General features: G+C 41.5%; 1 protein-coding gene across 5 annotated transcripts in view; it reads right to left on the bottom strand.

The window, feature by feature from the left end:
* The window catches only part of mid2 (midline 2), a 138,656-nt gene that overhangs the window by 34,504 nt on the left and 81,321 nt on the right, over positions 1–22,831 (bottom strand). For 4 of the 5 annotated variants that reach the window (XM_018669254.2, XM_018669235.2, XM_018669244.2 and 1 more), the window contains 2 exons: positions 8,752–8,817; positions 6,576–6,671 (listed from right to left, as the gene is read on the bottom strand). In XM_018669254.2, the coding sequence (XP_018524770.1) occupies positions 6,576–6,671; positions 8,752–8,817 (162 nt within the window). The remainder of the gene's footprint in view (positions 1–6,575; positions 6,672–8,751; positions 8,818–22,831) is intronic. The other variant, XM_051072417.1, reaches the window with a different exon arrangement.

Here is a 22,831-nt window from a genome sequence, read left to right as displayed (position 1 = left end):
GCATTACTGTACAAACCTAACTCAGGAAGAATAACTTCACTAGATCTTCCACCTATGGTTCTCTTATAGGAGAATAACACTGAGCATGTACAGCTATGCTCCCATACATCATTAGGATGAGTTCAGCCCTGGCATTATGCAGTGGTGGTGTCATTACTAAATTTATTCACCCATATTTTTATATGGTGGAAACGAGCTCTATATTACTTACAAGCTACAATGAAATAAAATGAGCAGCTATGGTATGCGGCTAAATTATATCTGGCTTCAGTTGACAGTCGCTGCGCACCTCCCACTCTTTGCTGCTTCAGCGAATAATGACGGGACTGACGTGTGCGGCAGAGCAGGGTGCCAGTCATTCACATGTTGTCAATCACACAGAGGTGAGCCGAAGTCAAAATGAGGCAGGCAAATCTCTGCTTGTTAAATTGCCCCGATAAGTGCGATTTGACATTGTAATCTCTGGCTAAGTTGTTATTTTGAGAATCTCTGTTGTCTCCAGATAAATGAACTGAATTGTGTGTTTAAGCTTTAACGATGCCGCAGTGCTCATTCAGTCCTGAGAATGCCATGTGCATTTGTCACAAAAACTCTCACAGCTGAAAACACCATAATAACATCACAAAACCCTGGCAAATGCTGCTAAATTACCCACCCACCCCGCCAGAACAAATCCCAATTTATTTTCTTAAACTGTGAATCTTTACACACTCATGTTGTGTTACCAAGCATTGTTCAAACCCATGCAACTTTATTCTAAATTCTTGTGGAGACTGCAACGTTTCCACACATAACAGCTACAGCAGGTGTATAAAATGATTTACAAAGTGTCTACAAGACATATTGTAGATTTAAATTTGATATAATAGTGCCCTGAGAAAAAAGTTTTGGATTAGAATATTTCATTCAGTGTATGCATTATATAGGCCCATGGAAGTGTTGGAATAAGTAGACAGAGAACATATACATGCATGCACTACTGTCATACAATGGAAATGGAAAGTTTTTCTAAAGTTGAGGGGAATTAAGTGGAAAAGACCTTACATTGTGATATAGATTGGTATTAGAGGTATCCTGATTAATATTGTAGCCATATTATCAAGACCCACCAATTTCAAAATGTGGACATCTGAAGTAACAACGGCAGACAACAAGCACAGACAATTGAACAATGTATGGCTCCCAAAATGAACTACTCTCGCCAAAGTGGCTCCCATTCCAAGCCATTCTGGTCCAGGTTCAAAACAGCTGTTAACCTCTTGCTCACATCAAAAAACTCTCACATCTGAAATCAATTCTTTGCTCATTCCACTCCCATCAGCCTCTCCTGGCTCTTATTCCTCTATATTTTTTCCTGTCTTCTCCCTACTCTATTCTTCTCTTTCTGTCTACTTTTCACTGACCACTTCAGCTTTTCTCTCTCACTGCTCCTCCCCCTCCTCCCCCAGTGTCTCTCAGGCATGATGTCCTCAAACAGATGCAGGTACTCAGTCTGACATCTTTATCTCTGACGCCGTCCGCAGATTCTGGGACAGTTCATGTAGATTTATGATCCCCGAATGGCAGCTGGCTCTAAAACAGGGGAAGAATGGCTTTATAGATGCAGCAGAGTAGAGGAAAATGCAACTGCGATACATATATCATGGACGTTATGTCAAAAAGAGGTGATAATTGGAAACCCTTCACTGGCAATGAATTTTAAGACTGGCCTTATAAACCGACAAAGTGTTCGTTTGAGCTTTTATATGCTAACCACATTTACCTTCTTTATTTCTTGGTATGCTTAACAATTTTTAACCTTTTGTCTTCTTTTCCTTTACAACAGAGCAACTTCACACAAAACATTAATCACTGATAAATCATTGTGGATATAATCACAGATGATAACATTAATCATTGCAAATTTAATTTTGCGTCACAAAAACTTTCGTGTGTGCTTGTAGATAAACCTAGACAAATGTGTTGAAGGGGTTTATTTTTTAGTCTGGTTTTAAGCCATGTTAGCCTTGCTGATGATTCTTGATCCTTATCATACTAAAATGTTGTTAATATAAAAGAGTGGACTTGACAGATGGAAACTCACAAAAACTGACAGTTATATAGACTTAGAAATACAGCGTGGTGTAGCCATCTGTTAAAAGCACTATTCAGTAGCAGCTGTATAAAGGCAAGACCTTAATTTCATTATATGCCATTATCCCACTGCAGAGTTGGCCTCATATATGGCTGAAAGTGGACCCACCAATGGCCTTAGAAATATAGCAAAGACAAACAACGTCGACGGACTGCTTGATCTCACTGATGCTCCAGTAAAGACAGGCAAGATGAGACCTGATACAAAGGATTTGGTAGCATTACGGCCATCTCCACACAGCTGATTCATATTCTGTACACCATGGGATCGGCTTCAGTGTACATAAACCTAGACAGGTATTGGCTAATGACTTACAGCTCATTGTTTAATCAGTAGAGATACATGTCTGAGCATTAAAACCCACTAGGCTTCTGTCTGATGTGATTCTTTCTTTTTTTCCCCCATCAGTACTAATACACACACACACACACACACACACAAACACAACCTGTGAACCAATTTAGTTTCCTCCCAGCTTGCAACACAATTCTAGCAGTTGGAAAAAAAGGCTGCTGCTTCGACTGCTTTCTCAAACAATGCTTACTCCACATTAGCTGTGTCTGGAGGATGTGTTCCCTCCAGTGAGATACACTATGTAAGCCAGGCAAACTATGCCTTATTAGGGAATGCCCTCATTAAAAAGCCGTCAGCGAGTACGCCTTCATCACAACCCAATCTCTGTCTGGAGGGGGTGGGGTTAGCTGAACAACCACCTGAGCGAGCGCAGATACAGAGTGCGGGAATGAGATATAGCGAGACAGAGGGATGGAAGATTCAATCAGCTTAGGAGTTGCAGGAGAGAGATGTTAAACACAAAATCAAGAACTTTACTGCACTGACAATGCTCTGAGTTTCCAGTGCACAAGTCCTTAAGGAGATATTATGTATAAGTATGAAAGAGAATTGTCCCTGGGAATTGAATGGAAATCTGCTCAAAACTTGTACAATGGCAAAAAAAAACAACAAAAAAAAAAAAACAAACTTGATGTACGTCCATTTGAAGAGGAGGGGGAAACTTCTACTGCTACAAAATGGTGGCTGGAGTGAATTAGACGTACTGTTAAACTTTACAAAACATAGGAGGGTTTTCACTCACAAGCAATAAGGCAGTGGACGTAAGGTAACATATGTAAATAACAGAGGGTGATTGCTGAGGAGTGAGTGATGTGCACGAGGTGCCAAACGTTACATCAATTCAGCACAAGTGATTTTTAAAACAGCTTTCAACATATTTGTGATCAAGACTAACAATGTGCAGGTAACAGGTAACGTATTTGCATGGCTATGAGTATCATGTCACCTTTCACTTTCACTTTGGCTTTGAATTGCGTTTCACTTGCCACTGTATCAGTGTCTATTCAAGTGTTTTTTGGTGAAATTCTCTTTATCAAACAGCCTCTCTGAGTTTCTCCTCTCTGCTGCCTATTAGCAACCAGCCAGCTATGTGGCATTGACAGGATGCATCAGTGTTTTAGCTCAACAACAATCACTGCGAGTGCTCAATTCAGTGTTTTCAAGAATGCTGAGCATTATCCTGAATGTCATTAAGCACCAACGGCAGATTTAACAACCCTACACCAAATATTGTGATAAGGAGAGAGACCTCCCAAGAAACACACATCCTAACACATTGTCAATTCAATGTGCTGTTTCTGAGACTGAAGAAAAGATAACTCCCCGAAGAGAACCCGAGGAGAACAGGGCTGCGTCGCTGCCGTGTGTGCTGACACACTGGAAGCTGATTCACACAGTGTTTGATCATATCTTTGGCACCAATACAGTATGATGCAAACAAGGAGAAGACGAATCCAGGTCACGCTCAAAGCCCTTCAGAGATTTCCTACTTTGCACACACTTCTCTCACTCCACCAAATCTCTCTCTCTCTCTTTTTTTTAAAAATTCCCCTTCTGTGTTGTAGTGCATTATTGCTGAGTGTTTTCATTCTCCACACAGTGCCTGTATCTGCTCTGGTCAAAAAGATCATTGGTAGTCATGCTAACACTCCTGTCCTCTTTCCCTCTTCCTCTGCTCGCCCTCTCAACCTTGCTCTTTTTCTTCCTTTTATCTTCCCCTTTCTTTTCCCTCCTTCCTTTGCTGCTCGCCTCCTCCTCCTCCTCCACTTTCCATCTTCCTCCATCTTCTTCCCCTCATTTGTTCTCCTCTTCTCTCGCCTCTCCTCTGGCCATCCATGAAGAACAGCAGCACATTAATGTGAACTCACCTAAAAACATTACGCTCCCTCGTTCCTCCCGTCAGTAATTAGACCAGCCTTTTGACATTGACATCACACAGGAGAATAGCTCTGAGTGGGTGCAAACAGAGCAGGAAAACATATAGTGTCTTTTAATAATTTGTTTAAAAGTCAATGGAGCATGTTCCTCCCCCATTGCTATCGCTCCTCATTTCTTTTTGATGAATATGTGATGAGATTCTGCTGCTGTAGTTTGCGGTGGTGCAACACTGGTATGCAGACTTCCCATGAACTGTTGACAAACAGTTTGTCTGTACTTAATGAATCACACCGTTTTGATTAGGTGAGCAGACGCATGAGTTGTGTTTGACGGACCTCAGAGTGACTCCCAGAAAATGGAGTCACTGCCGGCTAATAAGAAATGAACTGCACGCAGAGTGATGCCAGCACTAAAGTGCATTCGTCCTCTGTGGCCATTAATGTCAAATCTCACAGGGGAATGATGGTGTTTATTAGGAGTGGGTGCATACTGCAGACAGTACGTGCTTGTGTGTGTTTGTGCATGAACATGTTAGCGATGTGCTATGGCTAAGCATTAGCGCTCTCAGGCTGGTTTCATGCGGTACCTCCATTAAATCACAGCGTGAGCCCCAAGAGGTCAACAGTGACAAGACTGGCTGAGGTATAATTTCCTGCAGACAGGTATGGGTTCAGGCTAGGACATCAGAGTGCAAACACATCTCCAAGGTTGTCACTAAATTGAACCGGGTGAGCCGTGAAACATTACCAGCTTGTGACAAGTCAAATAAAGTTTCCGCTTCGAAGATATATGCCATTTGACAAGATAATCTTATCAGTTTTGACTGGGGAGCATAAATTTCTTGTATGGGTGGTGCCAGCGGGAATTAAACTGTTGAGTGTTGTAACAGTAATTCATCCTAAGAATAATATTCAACACGGGGAAATGCATGAGGGCCGAGCCACACTGTATAACAAGGTACAGTTCAGACAGACACTGACCTTGAAGAGGCACAAAATCTGAACTTATGACACAGTAAAAGCATTACGTTGAGCTGTTAGCACCTTGAATGTAGGGAATACCACACAAAAGCTTTTGGTTCTAGCTTTTCCAACGATGAAGTGGTCATTCCGATGTTTGAAGCTGTCTGAATTACATAACCACCCGCTTTAAACAGTTGGGGAAAGTGGATGGTTGCTGAGAGCTACTCCAGCTCATCCTTTTGTTCTTGAGTCACGGTTTGAGTCAGATTGTCTGGAGAGCTACCATTGGCAAAGTACAAGAGGTCACTGAGACCTGGTATTTTGGTTTTGGCTGATTTGCACTGCGTCAGTCGCTTTGCTGATTGTCAAGTGAATGACTGTGAGATCACCCTCCCTGAAAAAAAAAAAAGGCTGTGATTATAAAAAGCCAACTGTAAAGATAAATCTGGCTGTAAATGTATCTTCTCTCTTTCTAAAGTAGTTTCTTTTGTCTTTGGTCTTTATATGAACTGTCTATAAGACACTTTGATGCTCACCCTTTATGAACCCACGATACCCAGCTGGAATTCACTTTGAATGTTGAGACTAATCAATATTTGATCAGTAGCTGGTGAAGGGAACTGAAAGAATGGAGTGCTGATTTTATTGCTAACACAACCACAACCATGATCCAAGAGGAAAGAAAGAAAGATTTGAATGTCCAATTTCTACCACTGTACTTCCTCAATCAAAGGTGTTCCACAGTATTAGATGATGTGTGAAGAACAGGGCCCAAGAGCATTCACTCAACTGTATACAGTCAATAACATCGACAGACGTTGGTGTTAATGGTTTCTCTGAGAGAAAGAGAATTCATCCCGGCTAAGGCCTAAACCCGTGTGTCTTGGTGAGTTATTCATAAGCTGAAAATCAAAAGTGAAACCCTGGCTTCTTATGAGACTGTGCTTTTGAAGCTTGACACATCGATGGTGCTGGATGAGGGACTGCCTTGGCTTTAGGGTAGCTTTGGTGGTGTGGCAGGGGAGCTAAGTTATGTAAAGTGACCATCTCTCAACCAGCCAACTGGGGTTTTAGTCATGTGCAAATATCCATCCCCAAGCTGGTTTAACTTATCATCAAACAAGACAGCTTAACCATGGGGATGGATTGAGAACATAATTTTTATTACTCTCACACTATACATAGCTACTTGAACCCTGGCTCTTGTAATCAACTAAGTCACAAACACACACAGTCATGCTGCTTACCTCAACTTGTTGGCAGATCTGGATGAGTTTTGCCATTTGGTTTTCAAGCTCGCTGTTTCTCTTCACCAGGTTGGTCAGGTTGTTCTCCAGGGTTTGCTGTTTGGAGGAATGGAGTGAAGAGGAGGACAGAGCAGAGAAGAGGAGGAAGAGAAGGAGGAGGGGCAAAGGACAGACAAGGAAAACGAGGAGACAAGACATAGTATTAGCAGAGTTGCAGAGTGTGAACGGACAGGGCAGGTTATCAGCACCATACCTATCAGTGTCAGCTGAGATTAAAAGTGTTCAGCTTTGAGGAACTGGCCAAATCTTGATTGTTATATCATTTTAAGCTCTTCACAGTTACTTTTCTCAGTTACATGAGCCTAGTAACCTTGACATGAAAGGTCAGAACATTTTGTGCCCATGCTTTACTTTCTGATATACATGATGCTACATGATACTTTTGGTGTCTTTATGTCTTATTACTGCCCTGTCATCAACCTAACACCCAATAAGTACTGGTTCAAATACATTCTATTCACAGGCATATGATTCTGTGGGTAACAGTTACACAATTATATGCACTAACCATAATGAATGACACTGATAATCAGATGACACCGAAAGGAGAACAGATGTACAGGCTTACTGCGGATTCTTGCTTATGAAGGTCTACTCATATAGTGTATGTATAATACTCGGAGAATGGTGACAATACTTTCTGGGACAGCAATGTATTACTGCCTTGCCTTCTCTTGTTCCATATTGATGCTTTACTGTATTCATTTTTCTTGTGATCATGTCCTGAGGGTTGCTTTACAACACATAAAATCCATGCAAAACAAAATCTGTCTTTACAAATGTATAACTGCTATTTTGTTTGGCAACCAGTCCTTTAAAATAGTTTCGTAATGAAGGTCTGTACGACAGAATAGGTTGCAATGTTCCTGGTAAAAAATAATGCAGGGTGGGTGAAGGGATGGAGGGTTTCTACCACAGTGGTCATGAAACAACGTGCTAAAAACTGGGTCATACTGTTTTGCCGACATGAAAACACGTTGAAATACAAAATGAGGCTTTTTGTACATATATGGTATGAATTCAACAATCATCAAAAGGAAAGAGAAAGTCTCTCTAATTATTTATTCAAACAAAGCACAACACTTTTTTCCAAAAGTTTTCTGTGTTAGAGAAAAACATTATATATAACATAAGTCTATACAGATTTTGACCCTAATCTTAACATCATGTCCAGCTGCATTAAGCCAAATGCTATGGTAAATATGAAGATTACAGTGACTCATCAATCCCTTGAAATCAGCTTATGAAACAAAATATACATACAGAAAAAACGCTAATTGTCATTCCCAAAATGTAATTCAACATCTACAAATTCTAGTATAGCAGTTTTATTTGAAAACATATTTTCTGTTCTATAATAATTTGACAAAGTGACCTTCTCATACTTTACTTTAAAACCATCATGTAATCCCTAAAAAATTAAACCAGTCAACCTCCACTTGCAATTTGAATGATCAAACACTCAATTACCATCCCTTAACTGTGACTGTCAAATGCAAAACAAAAGACTCACACGCACATAAATAAACTCATTCAAACACATATACAGCACAAAAGATGAAAATGAAAACAAGCAAATAGCGAGCCAGAAATAGAACTGCTGTTCAAAGGAAGCAAATCAACGATGGCGGCGACGATGGCGACGATGGGCATCAAAACAACAACAGCAACCACAGCTGCGAAGAGAACATCAGAACAAAGCAGCAGACAAGCGGCGGGTGTTTGAAGTAGCTTGGCTCATGCAAGTGAAAGGGAGGTAGGCTGGACAAGCACCTGGCCGCGACCCTGACTGTCTGACTGCTCCTCTGTGTGTCTGTCTGTCCTGGCTGTCAGGCAGATGCCCTGCTTTCTGGTATCTCCTCTGCCTGTCGCTCAGCCTGATTTATTCTGTCTGCCTGATGTCTGTTTGACTTTGCACCCACTTAATTATTTATCTGCCTCCTTATCTCCCTCCTTGCATCCCTTCCTTATTCATCCAGGTGTCTACCTGTGTGCCTGTCTGCCTGTCTGCCTCTCTGCGTCCCAACAGTAGGGATAGGGAAGGTGGGGGTGGGGGGGAGGAAGGGTGGAGGGGTGGGTAAGGAGGGGGTTGGTAAAAGGCAGCCAGGGAACTCACCGCAGCGCTTGTCTTTGAAGCCTCCATTACCGCATCTGACACTCTGCCCGGGCTCACCTGATAAGCCTACGAACACACACACATACACCCACATGAGTGCACACATAAACACACACACAGGCAAGCCTGATCGCACGACGTCTGCCTAAACCTAAACTCACAGCGACTGAAGAGGAGAAACTTCTTCCTGTTAGAGTTTCTACAAACACTTTTTTCTTATGGTCTCATATGTGGTCTTGAATGCAGATGAGACAGTGTGGCTCCCCCGTGCCTGTTAATATTTGTCTCCCTGAAACTGGTACGAGCATTTGGTTGTTGTGTCGCAGCCCTGTGAGTGCGCGTGTATGAGGGAGTTTGAAGTGGAACATCAGTGAGAGGGGACAGATGGGTCATTAATTAGCAAGCTGGAGACGAAGATGATTAATACATCAGAACACAGCTGTCTCCCATGAGACTGCAGTGAAACAAACTCCTCTGTCCTCTACATACATGCATGTGTGTGTTTCTGCCTGTGTGTAACTCAGCTGGTGAATCTGCCTTTACGACACATATGAGGATAATGTCAGAGACGTTTGTACGTCTCTGTGAATGTAGATGACACCTGATAATACTTGGGTTTGCAGGTGAATAAAGACAGTAAACCTTTGTGTGTGCATCCCCTCTATTAGTGACCACACAAAGTCTGCCTCACTTGGGTTGGCACTCCTGTGGCCTTGGCCCAGCAGGCAGGACGAGTGGCAGAGAGAGGAGTTAAAACACACAACAGTCATCAAAGACAGCTAGAACCACTCAGAGATAGAGAGAGGGAGCAGAGAAAAACAAGGATAAAGGGAAGAATGGAGGAAGAAGAGGGTGCTGGCAAGTGTTGTATGGGTGGTGACATGCAGGAGGTGGCAAAATTAAATGTCAACCTAAACCAGGAAAAACATTTTTATAATATGATATGAAGGCTTAGGTCACAATTATTATCTGAGCAGCTATGGTGACTGTTTGGAATGTGAAAAGACATCATGGTTGCAGCAGCTATTTGTAAATCCTCCGCTACACTTTTAGTGGGCCAAGCAAAACCATTAGCTGATCTGCCAATCCCTTGTAACTGTAATTTTCTCAGTTATACTAAGCTGACAGACAGTGTGATGTTGTGTAATTTAAAATATGTAGTCTTACTTTGTGTCAGGTCAAATATTTCAATACACATATTGCAGAAACATACCAATATATATTATATAGATTATATACTATATAACTCTTTAGGTTTCATATATTACATTAGATTTGTCCATTAGCTTAGTTAGCTATGTCAGTTGAATCTGACAGTTACTGGGTGTAAATATTAAGTGACTTTGTAAAGACTAGTCTGTGTGTGTAGCTTGGTTAGATCTGGTGATACATAAATCTCCACTGAGTAAACCCTTTTGTTCTAACCAAGTTGAAACTCATTTCTACTAGCAAAGTTAACACACGTCCATATGCTATATTTTTGGAATTTATCTCCAGACACATGTATATGTTTACTGGCATGGAAAGTAGGAATTCAGGGAGATAAGAGACAAGAGATGGAGGGAGCTGGAGCTAAATAGAGGAGCGAAAGAAGGATGGAATAAGAGAAGTGGAAGACTTGTCAGAATGGAGGGAGGAGGAAATAATAGCAAAGCAGAAAGGAGTGATGAATTGCATTTCAGTGGCTTGAGGGACATGATGGGAGTTGCTGGGGTGGACTGGGTTATTAGCATAAGGTAATATCATTCATTCACTGATTCAGCTTTGGATGTGGCATGTCATGAGAGTGAACAGAGAGAGTGGCAATGGAGATGGAGGGGGTTGATGGGATGGAAATAGGCACGAGTCCCGTGCTGAGAGGGGCAGCTTGGCAGAGTAGCTCCAGTCTGGCTGGCCCTCAAATTCAGTCTTCTGTCTCTTCTGCGCCTCTGTGTTCCCTTGTTATCTGTCTTTCTGTCATTCTCTACCTTTTTCTCCTTTCTACAGTACGTCTCCTCTCTCTCTAACCTGACTTTCTGTCTCCTCCCTCGCTCTGTGTCTCGCTACTTCAGTCCTTATTCTGTCCGTCTTGGCACACTTACAACTGCAGCTGCTGACAGCCCATCACCCTGGGTTAGATCACCACCCCCTCATATGACTTCATTGTGCTGAGGGGCTCCCGGGTCTCATTCCTTTACAGATGATCCCAATTCTCTTTGAAACAAAAAAAGGACAGATTCCTTTTTATATTTCATATTTAGCAAGACTGGAGAGAGAGGAACTGTTGGAGAAAAACAAAGAGATACCTCTTTCTTACAGGAGACTTGCGTATGATGAAGGGTTTATTGAACACACATCCAACTCAAGTTTAAGACTGCTGTCACAGTTCAATCTCAAGTCGTAACTGCTCACAGAGTCCGTAACTGTAGTTTCATTCACTGCTTAACCATAAATTGCACAGAATTACATCACAAAGTAGTAAAAAAAGAAATAAATGATTTTTGTCTAAGAGGTCATGATCAAAACACTCACTGTTTTTTGAGCAGTTCAACAAGCCAGTGACTAATTTCTACACAGGTGTCAGAATTTCTCCTCTGCAGTCACTCTGACACTGTGACAAATTAACAGTTGGCAATGTCGGAAATCATATTACAGTAATCCAATTACAGTGTAATGTGTGGGCTGAGCTCGCTGTTAACTTTTCTACAGGAACATTAAAGGACTTTTACCTGAGGTCAAAGTCAAGTTCAAGAATCTAACAAAAAGAAAAAAGGGACCAGTAAGAGAAGAGGAAACAAGTGTTATGAATGCACATATCAGGCAGGAGGAGACTGTCTTCTAAATATTAATAAGTGCTTGGCTCTGGGGGAAGAAAAAAATTTCAACACTGTTTTATACTACACTGCATCGCTTGCCTAATAAGATGACATTGTCCAGTAGCTGAATCTCTGGGTCGTCACGACAACGTAACAACAAAAATGCAACCACTGCCACAACAAAAAATGGAACAGTGTGCCCTGAGGCTAAGTATCCAACTTCAAAGTCTTTTTTTCTTTTAATTAATTCGGGATCCTCCCCCATTGCACAAGAGAAACAACGAGACCGAAATGAAAGCGAGAGAAAGAGGGGAGAGATTAAACTCGAGAAAGAGCAATAGAATAGAAACAAGCTCACTTTACAGCTGTTGTTAACAAGAGGCTTTTCAGAGTCTGGACGCGTCAGTAACACAAGCCTTCTGGGAAACAGGGTTTTTTTTTGTCTGAGGATAATATTCCATAGGGCAGAACTCTTGAGACTAACATGTTGTAGTGGAGGATAACAAACGGGAGAGTCACACTTGTCTCATAACCCGCTGACTGGGGCCAAATTAATGAGACCAATAGGGATGCTTAAAACTAGCTAAAATGTTAGCACTTTTTGTTTGTACCTCACTCCCAAAAGCAGTGCATTTCTGCATTTTGGCTTTTTGAGCAGGGTCATTCAAGGCAAGAGTGTTCCCCTACTACCAACTCAACATGAAAAAAATAAACAAAAATATACAAAACCAAAAACTCATGGAAGATATTAACTTTCATAGTGCTACTTTTTAGCTCTGAATGCTACAGATGAGTGAACTCCTGTGACCTTCAAGCTATAAGCAACTGTGTGAACGTTCTGGGGATCTTGGCACGGCAGGGGGTGTAGCAATAAATGCGGGCAGACAGCTTGAAGATGCTTACTTTCATTTCTAAGTCTTCTGGGGAAATTTGAATAAAGTTGCGCGGAAAAAGCAGAGGAGGGGAACCCAGGGAAGGGTACCAAAGGGCAAGTCTACTACCCCAGTCGACCTCTCTTACTGGACTCCACTTTACACATCCCAGTGGCCTTTTCCCCTCATGGCTTATTGTAAGAAAAAGCCATTTTAAATGGACACAAATCCAATAGTAATTCAAGTTTTTAGCCACATGAGGGGATTAGGATCAAGAAATTTCTCTGTAGGTTTGAAAGGGAATAATGAATTGTCATGACTGCTAAACAGCAGCGAGGAGGCCAGACACAATCTGGCATTTGATTTTGTTTCTCTTGAATATCCCATGGGCATGTGTGTGCTTTCAGCCTCACAATTATTTGTTTGGGCTAGGGACATAATGACCCAGGATGACTTAAAACAAAAAAAGGACAGAGTGAATATGAATGAAAAAGCAAACACAAACATAGATGCAACATGAGGCAAAACCATATCCCTGAACATTTCCCACCTTCTAGAGCCCTTTATTAGATAATTTCATATCAGATTACAGGCTGAGGATAGTGTGGTATTTGAATGTAAAGATATGGGGCTTTAATGCTTTAATGATTACAGGGGCCTAGACTGAGATGAAGTGGGGTTAGCAGAAAACAGTGATATAGTTGAATGGGCTTAAAGGATCTCTCTGTTTCATTTCAATCGGCCTATGCTGGATTTTTGTTGGAACAGTGCAATTCAGTTTCATGGATTAATAGTGAGAAAGGAAAATAACACATATACGAGTAGCTTGGCTGGTGCTCAGAATGATCAATATCTCTGCTTGAGAGAGAGCAACTGTTTTTGTTGAACCGTGATACACTAATTGTGTTGTGTATTAACTGAGTATATCTCTCAAATGAGCACGGAGAAACAGCGGACCAATAAACAACATTTGGACTCAAAAACTAGAGTTCCTTGAAACAAACTAATTAATTTGCAGCACTCTAAGAAACATCACAGCAGCAAATGTCACTCCTGTTAATATTAATATGCAGCACCACAATCATCAGTTTGGTATATTAATCATAAAGATCTGATGAATGAGGCTGTGCTTTGGAACCAGAAAGCTTTCTCTCTGTTTTCTCTTCAGCACACCTGGGGGGGTGGGGGGGTGGGGCACCAGATGCCATAGGTGTCTCTGCTGCTACTATGATAACACATAATTAGCTGTCAATCACTTGATAACTACAGCTACTGTGCAAAGTACATTTACACAATCCAAACCACAGCAGCAACCAACAAACAAATCTTAGTTGTTACACTCTTAGTTACTAAGGTTTAATGCACTCAGAGTGCATAAGCAGCATGCACAAGGCTTAAAGCTCATTGGAATCTATTAGAAAAGTATGTCTTCTACTAAGAATGCATAACTGTAACCTCATTATTGAGGTTTAATGTTGCCTTCTAATGCTCTCAGGAAAACTGTAATCATAGATTTTGGATGGCCAGACACATTCAAAAATAAGATGGAGGCCCTATTGACATTTAATTGTGAAATCTATGTATTTTGTGATCACGTGAATGTGATGTGAATATGATATAAATCAAGTCCTGTGTTAATGACAAATACATTGTATGTATTTTACAGAATCTGTATTTATAGATCATGACTGAAAATTGGGTTTAAAACATATATCACAGATTGTCATATATACAGTATATATAATAATTTGACTTTTATCTTTGATAAATAAATTTACAAAGGGGTCAAAGTCTAAGTTAAAATCCGACTGATGAGACTGATATTTCATCTTTCTGATCTCTTTGAAGCTGTTCAAACTCTTATTTAAGCTCAGTGTGTGTATGTGTGTGTGTGTGTGTGTGTGTGTGTGTGTGTGTGTGTGTGTGTGTGTGTGTGTGTGCAGTCCACATCTGTTCATTGATTTGTGAGCTTCTTCCATCCTACAGACACCGGAGCCTACAGTATATAATAAATCAGCAGGTATGAGTGGATCAGAATAGTTTCATCATCTGAGTAGTACGCTGTGCAGCTCATAACAAATCCTTGTTATCCATGTCTAGCCTTATCCACAGTAGATGATATCATTAGGCTGGTGCTACTAGCTGTGGGCTAGATAGGGAATATTCCTGTCCTCAAGACTCAAGCTGCAACCAACCACTGTGACTCCTGACTAAAGACATTATCATCATGGCAACTCGGCCTTGGTGCCTCATTGAGATAGAGGATGTGGCAGAGCTTTGATTGAGAAGCAAGAGGCTCTGAATAAAACATCAATATTTAAGGGGATGCATTGTTTATGTGCAATATTGATAGTAACATACTCCAGAGAGACAGAGCGTCTAACTGAATTGGCTATGGTAAGGCCATCTAGTGTGTGTGTGTGTGTGTGTGTGTGTGTGTACTATCTGATGCACAGCCAGTAACACTGAAAGGGACCTAGATTGCAAGATACAAGAAAAATGAATCCGATCACAAACAACTGCTCAGGATGCACCTTACATGTCTGGGCTTGGTATGCTTTACCCACAGATAACTGTCCAAACAATGACAGTGATGAATGAAATCAAGATACTTCCAGTAGAGATTCAAAATAGCAGGCCTGAGCCGAGCAGATAATACACGTTTGTATCCATATTCAAAGGCTTCTCCTCAGTAGTCCTGATAATGTCACAGTGGTGGTCTGTACACAAAACACATAAAAAAGTAGAAGAAGAAACATGCAGGCAGCAGATATCTGCAGCCGTCACAATGCCACTGAATGCACGGATATGAAATTGATATCGATCTACTCTCCTAACTCTAGATAGTGAATTTCTAAAAAAAAAAAAAATCCTTAAGAATCCCCGACGAATTATGCTGGTCTATTTCACATCTTAAAACATAGGCTTTGATTGGCAGCAGAACTGCCAAATCAACAGGGAGGCCGACATCAATCTCTCGAGTCAATGAGCATCTCCAGTGAAGAGTCCTTCAGCAATACAGTGAACCCCTGCTGCCTCTGAAGATAACGTCTTGTGGCTGACCTTTACCTCTGACCTCTCTGTGAAACTGGAAGAATGGATTTCCTATGGAGATGTTCTTTCCTTTATTGCTGTGTTTCTTGGCACCATTTGCACAGCTGTAGCTCTCATGGCATTATCTACAAAAAGCTGGCTTGTTATTTTTGCAGTGTCAGGCAAATTGGTTCCACGGTATACAAAAAAAACTATGCTGTGCTTTTGACAATCTCAAATAACCCACATCTGTCTGATGTTTCCTCAGCTTTCCTTTTAGTTAGGGTGCATATGCACAGGCACGACATAATAACAAACCTTTGGGAAAACTTTGGCACATTAATGAACTGATAGAAATAAATAAATAAAGTCATGGACCGTAAATATTGTGGAAATACAGTGATGCCATGTGTGACAATAGGGACACAGCCCAGCTCATTAGGTGGGATTTCCATGGCTTATTATACTAACCACCTGTCCTCTGTGTTCATCACCTCCCACAGCACCAGCTCCAAGTGGCAGCCTGCAGCATGGTGAGCTGCACTGTCCTCCTCTCCTCCTCATTGGTTTCCACTGCAAAATGATTTTATATTCATAAATTAATTTAGCCAAGATGCCTGCTTAGCTCACTCCATGAACCAAAAAAACCAACAAAAAAAAAATGGCAGGAGGTACATGGGACAGAGATGGCAAGAAAGAGTGCCTCACAGCAAGACAGAGCCACACAGATCGAGCAGCCACGTTTCATTGGTTGTAACACAATTATCTAGCTGACGGCCTGTCGGTATATTCATATGACACGGTTATTCATTTTGTCTTATTTTCTAAAACGCAATAACAGAGAGAGCAGTGTGTTGGGTCTGAGTCATTCTGACTGATGGGAACCCAGAGGCCATTGCTCGGCTCTGTGTTTCTAAAATCCTCTGACTCATTGCTACAATGAAAAATGTGCAACAAAATAGCGACATATTTTCAGCAAAGTACTACTATGAATTTTCCACCAATTTTGTCCCCTAAAGTGTCGCAAAAAGAATGACTTTGTACTTTTTGATTTCGTTCAGTCCAAGGTTCTTGTAGACAATTATTACTGAGTGTTGGGTGTTTTTTAGACACATTAAACTGTGTAAACACTGAATGGAAATAAAAATCAATTGAAATGTGTGAGAACACAATCCCTAATACAAACCAGCAAAATGTTGCGTGGTATGAAGTTGAGAAGAGGAATCCATTTTGTTTGTGGCATTGAGCTTCATGTGACTCATAAAAAAGTTGACAAATACTTAGATGTCAGTGGAAATGCAGAGCTGCGATGCCAGGTCCTTAGCACCCACAGGGGGTCACAGAGACGTGCTGTGAACACCCCCACATAATGAGAACTGTGGCTGGCACAAAGCGGCTGCTGCACAAGATTTTTGTTAAAAGAAGAAACAGGCAACCTGATTGGTTGTTGCTGAGATGGGATAAAATCCTCTGATGAAGTGTGAAGGTTTTTCACGTTTTGTGTTCGTAAATAAATGCGGATGCGTTCACAAGCATGAAACTACCTCATGTTGGTTTTTCGCTCACTGGAGCCAGTGTTCTCAGAGACAGCACGAACCTCATGCCCACATCTTTTGCTCGAATAACTACAATCAGGATGTGCTTCTAAGTTAAGTACTATAATCCTGTTTGATTTCTACCGCACCAAGCACTGTGCAAAAAAATAGTTACCGCAGAAGTGAGATAAGCACGGCTGTCAATAGTGCCTGGTTAGCTGATCCAAAGAGAATGCTGTGCTAAAACCAAGGTGTTGTTCTCACTTAAACCTTCCTTAAGCCTTTAAGCACCAAGGCATCCATGCAAAGTGAGACAGAGTTGTGGAGACGTCAAAAAACTATTTTGGGTACCATTTTTCCTACAAATCAAAATCTTAAAGGGTTTTACTGTAATTTTACTTGAACACAACTTCACTGTCAGCCTCTCTAAGTTGTCCATTTGACATTTGATAGATGTTGAAAGGATGCCACAAACAGTACTTGAGATATTTGGTGTCATTTTGGGTTAACATCTAGCTCAGCCGTCTCTGGTTGGTCACGTTGTGTTGGCTGCCTCTCATTAGATTTTATCTCTGAGGAAAATATACAGTTCCTGAAAGCCATTGAGAGAGGCTGATAGAGTTGGTGTTGGCAGTTGGTGTTTTATTCCCTTAAGATACAGGGATTCAGACACTTTGCCCGTGAAAACGCAATGAATAACTGACATGACAGTTGTGAAGTTTTCATCGAGGCCCCACAGCTTTGAGAGTCCTTGACGGTGTTTTGCCATATCACTCGTGGCAAAGTGACACACCGGATAATCTCACTTCCGACACATGGGCCGCAGCACATTTGCGCTTGTGGAAAATTCATGTGCACTTCACAAATGCTGGATATGTAGAGCTTTCTGGTTGAGCTGGTACAAGCACCTCAAAGCCATTTTCCCCCTCTGAGACAAGGCTGCCTGGAAGACGCAACTGATTCAGCCTGAGGGTAGAAATTTTTTTCTAGGGATGGTATCATTGTTACTATTATCATCATCATCAACATGTCTTACTCATCATCATAATCTCTCTTTCTATGCATCTGAATGCGTACATCAACATGTACACTGTGACTGTCAGCTGTTCCTTTCATCACTCTTCCTGTATTTTGCAGTTCAATTAGAGTGAACTAAACTTGTTATTGCTCTTTTGAGACTCATTTCACTTATGGATATATCCTATAATCCTCCAAAAGACAATATAATAATTAAGTAAATTAGCTCCATCAAATACCTGTCTGAAATAATAGGAAGATAGATCTCGCACACTCAGAAAAAATCCCCTAGTACAGCTCATTCAGTTCCTACAGACCCACTGCTGTTTATAGCAATAAATTGACATTTTAGGAAACGCTAATTTTTTTTGCCAAGAGTTAAACTAGAGGATCAATACCACTCTCATGTCTGTACGATAAATATGTAACTGGGGCCCGGGGGGTTAGCTTAGCTTAGTTTAGCATACAGACTGGAAACGGGGAATTAGCTAGCCTGGCTCAACTTGAAGATAACAAAATGTTCCTAACAGCATCTCTGCAGCTCAATAGCTAAAACATTATACCTAATATATCTAATTTGTACAACAACAAGAAGTGTAAAATAGAGGGGTTATGTGCCAAACTATTTCTTAGCCAGGACCAATTGCCAGGCAACTGGAGGAGGTTAGTAGTACTGGCCAAGAAACAGTTTGGCACATAACTCGTCAAAAAGCAGGGAACTGTTGTGGTCACACTTCATTTTTTGTAGAGTAAACAAACAAAATGTAACATTTCAATTAACATTTAGAGGCACTAAAAGAAAGATTAGCTGTTTTCCCGTTTCTTGTCAATAGGCTAAGCTATGCTAACCTGCTACCTGGCTACAGATGCAATACTCCTCTCTCACTGAAGAAAGTGAGTAAGTTTATTTCACAAAATGTTAAACTAGTCCCTTAAGAAGAAAAACTACCTGGTGAAATGGCCTTTACACTCCAGTCAGGCCTTCTTCCCTGACAGTCTTGCTATTGATTTCCTTATTATTACTCGAGATAGAGGATCAGGAACATTTTGAATGTGCATGATCATGTTTGTTCTTCGCTCTGAAAACTATTTTAAAATACATATGGAGAGGAAAAAAACACAATCTGAAATCCATCTCTTTACTATTTCCTGTTAAATTGACTGTGTTGACAGCTGAAGCCTCACCTGTGGGTTTGCTGGAGGCAGGCTAGGTAGAAGCGAGGGCTTGTCATTTAAATCTTGAGCGATGATGAATGAATCACCCTGACTGTTGACATCTTGGAATCCCTATAGCTTCTCTTCCTCTTCTCCACCCCCACTATTTCCTTTGTCTTCCCTGCCACGTCTGATCTCTCATCCTTGCTCTTCTACAATGTCAGCTGTCGCCCTCTCCTCATTTCTTCCTCAACCCTGACCTTCATCTTCTTGTCCTACACTTCTTTATTCTTTCCTTATTACTGTAAAACCTAAATGGCTCTGACAAAAAGAGTCCTGCCTTTAAGACTTAGCACTATCTCTACTTCTCAGTTTAAATTTAAAATGTTTTGTTGGACCAGTCGCCTAAAGAAACAGAGCAGACATAACAAAACAGCTTCAACTACCATTGCAAAAAAATAGCCCAACTGGAAATGACATGTTTTATCTGATATTTAATAATTGGTTCCACAAATTAATCTACCCTCTTTTTTGGAGTCTGTTTGTCATCTCGGAGTCTGATGCCCCCGCGTACGTCATCTTTTTTAAACCTTCCGCCACATAACAGGGACAATAATCTGGTGTGATTGACACTTTCCGAGCTAAAAGCTTTACACTTGTCAGCTTCTAGCAAAACCTCCGGAGAAGTTCATCCGAGCTCACGGACGACAGAAATGGGGGTTGGTTCTGTGAGAGTGTGATAAGGTTATGAGCAACACAGCTAGTTGATTTCTTTTTGGGGTGAGAGGGTTCAGAGGCGGCGAGAGCCTCGTTTCTGCAAGGATACGTGACCGGTGCTCGCAGCGGGGGGAGGACTCATACGCAGCACATATATAAGGCACATGTCACAGTGTGCGTCAAAATTTATCTTGAGTTGCTAAAGGTTATCTTAACATGAAGTAATATCATGATTTGTGGGAGGTGCAGAAGGCTGTGACGTAAAGCATCTGTGATGCCGAGGCGACTTTTACTACACTTTTCAATTTAGCTTCCAAAGAAACTTCCTCTTTAAGACTTTTTGCTTATCTGGACAGATCTCAGCGTGGCTTTAACTCAGTCTGCCACGAATATGCTTCTCCATTTCCTTGCCTTTCAGATTAAAAACCTTGATTTTATGCAAACCCTATTTTTCTGCAGTTAATAATGTGATGTGATAGCCTTGTAACTTATTGAGTGGGTTCCCCAAGCTATGAACTTGAGGGAATAAGGAATTTAGTTGCAATACATAAAGCGCAAGTGAAAAAAAACACACACACACCAGAATTGGAGTTATAAAGGGAAACAGCAGTTTTATGTTTGCTGCTGTTTCAGCAGTATTGAATGTGATAGCAGATAATGTCATCCAGAGACCCGTTTGAGAGAAACAGAGAGATTTCCACCCTCAAGTGTTTTATCTTGCCCACCACAGCGTGACCCCCTACTAGGCATTCAGATGTAGACCAGAAAAAAAGACCCCGACTCTCATCTTGCCAGGCTGCAGCATATGTATATACACTTGTGCGCAGAAATGCACAATAACGCTCCCACACACGGCGGCAGTGGTCAGTGACAAGACGGAGTGTCTCCATTAGTATCAAAGCAGCTCTGTCCACCCTAACAGATGGGTTTGCTTCCTCCAAGGTGGGCAAAGTGATTTACTCTCTCTGTGCTGTTCTTTGCCTTATCTAATTGGACCGACCGTGCCCAGGAAACGGGCCAGTAAATCATGTCACTATCATGTATTTATAGATGAGGTCGTGTAACTCTACCGCTGATGGCAGCTACATAACATCTATATATGACACCTGTTACCATGCCCCAGCTGCTGGCAGGATGCCCAAAAACCTGAGATGGACACTGCAGCAAGAGGAGAAAAGATTATGACATCCTCAGAGGTGCTGCGTTGAGTCTGACTGAGACACGTTACAACACCACAGATTCACATGCTGGGAATCCCAGCTCCAGTGGACTTATGGAAATGAAAAATCTTAAGGGATGACAGCCTGAGTGCATAACCCTAGCTGCGGCTCAGCTTCACTGGTCTGCATTCCTGATTGTGGCCAGGCACCAGAGTCAAAAGTGCAAGGGGGGGGGGGCACGACTCTGGACAGTGTCTGAATGTAGGAAAGACAAATTCCCTGCGTTCCTGCAGTCGCGCGTGGTTGACTCTGGCGTCGATATCTGGAACACACATTCCTCTTGGTGCGACTCCCCGGGGAGCGGAACTTCCTCCGCGTAACCCGAGCAGAACAGAAACTTCCAGGGATGTTCTTGCACATTAGTGACGCCAGAATTGGGAGGATTAAGTTCACTGTACAAACAGTGAACCAGAATCTGACGTTTTTTCCACTGAAAACTGATACCACCTCTACATCTCTGTGAGCAGAGTCTCTGTGATTTCAGCAGATGTTACACAGCAAATGCTAACAAAAAGGTATGAGCACACAGGAGGTTCGTCTTAATAAAAACACAATAAAGCAGAGCAATAAAAATTTTGACAGAAGTCTGAATTTTGTCAGAATTGTAATATCATACATGATTAAAATTAAGCAGCCACTTGCAGAACTGAAGATATAAAACCACACAACAGATATTTTCTCTGCAATATCTTCTCACTGAGGCGGGCTTTTAGGACGATTAAGGACTCAACAATAAAACAAAAAGTATTGGCGTTAGCTTGATGGTTTTTATGAGCACTAGCGGCTGCAGAATTCCAAAGGGAAATCTGTAAAGAAGTTGTACAGAGCTGCCTGGAAAACACATCAAACACAGAGAAGGCTTATGTTTGTGTGTGTGTTTATACTTTATGTGGATGGACTTTGAAACTTTTCCTGTTATTTTTTATTTAAGCTGGATTTTCAAAGAAAGGCCTGTGATCTGCATATTTGGTGTGTGTACATGCGTGTTTGGGACTATTTCATACATGTTACAATCACATGAGAGAGTCATCTTTATGCCATGATATCTCTGTGAATACACAGATAGTGTCTCCGTGTTTGTACTGCATGTCTGACCTCAGATGTGCACGTGCCTCTGGTGTGTGTCACTGCGGAGCTTTAGTGGACAGGGCGCTGGCTGCTGCTGTCACCACTATGCTGGCCCGAGAGGATAGGTGATGTGTCCCTTTTTTAGAACCCATAAAAGAAGGGCCCGCGTGCTATTAAGCATGCATCAGCGCCCCTGCATCGGCTTTAAGAGCTGGGGACATTGGAGTGCAGCGCCGTTAACCTGTGTTCTCAATCTCTCTGTCACATGAAATGAAACAAGCTCCCAGGTAACTCAAGTTTGCAAAGTCAATTCACGGTCTTATTGTCCTGCCGCTCCTCTGCTCTCAGCTTGTGGCAGAATCCTGTCCAAAATGTTGTAAAGCTAAATAACTTGTACATCCTAAATTCAGCCTCCAACTGTGTCTGACTGCTAGATGTCTGATGCCCCTCACAGGAGACACAGGTTCACTTGGGCTCTGGAGTTCATGCAGCCACGATAAAACCACAACTGTGAACTTCTGAAGACTATTTTTAAATGCATAATCCAAACACACAGCCATTTTGTATTTTGTGTTAAAAACAATGCTTGTATTTTCTAGACTGATTGACTTTTATTTTCTGGTTCAGCTCCAATATGGACATTTTTGGAACATAATAATTATGGTAAA

Source organism: Lates calcarifer, linkage group LG8 (assembly GCF_001640805.2).
Source record: "Lates calcarifer isolate ASB-BC8 linkage group LG8, TLL_Latcal_v3, whole genome shotgun sequence".
In the NCBI taxonomy this organism is placed as follows: domain Eukaryota; kingdom Metazoa; phylum Chordata; class Actinopteri; family Centropomidae; genus Lates; species Lates calcarifer.
Note: the sequence above shows the minus strand (reverse complement) of the source record. Positions and strands in the feature narration are given on the sequence as shown.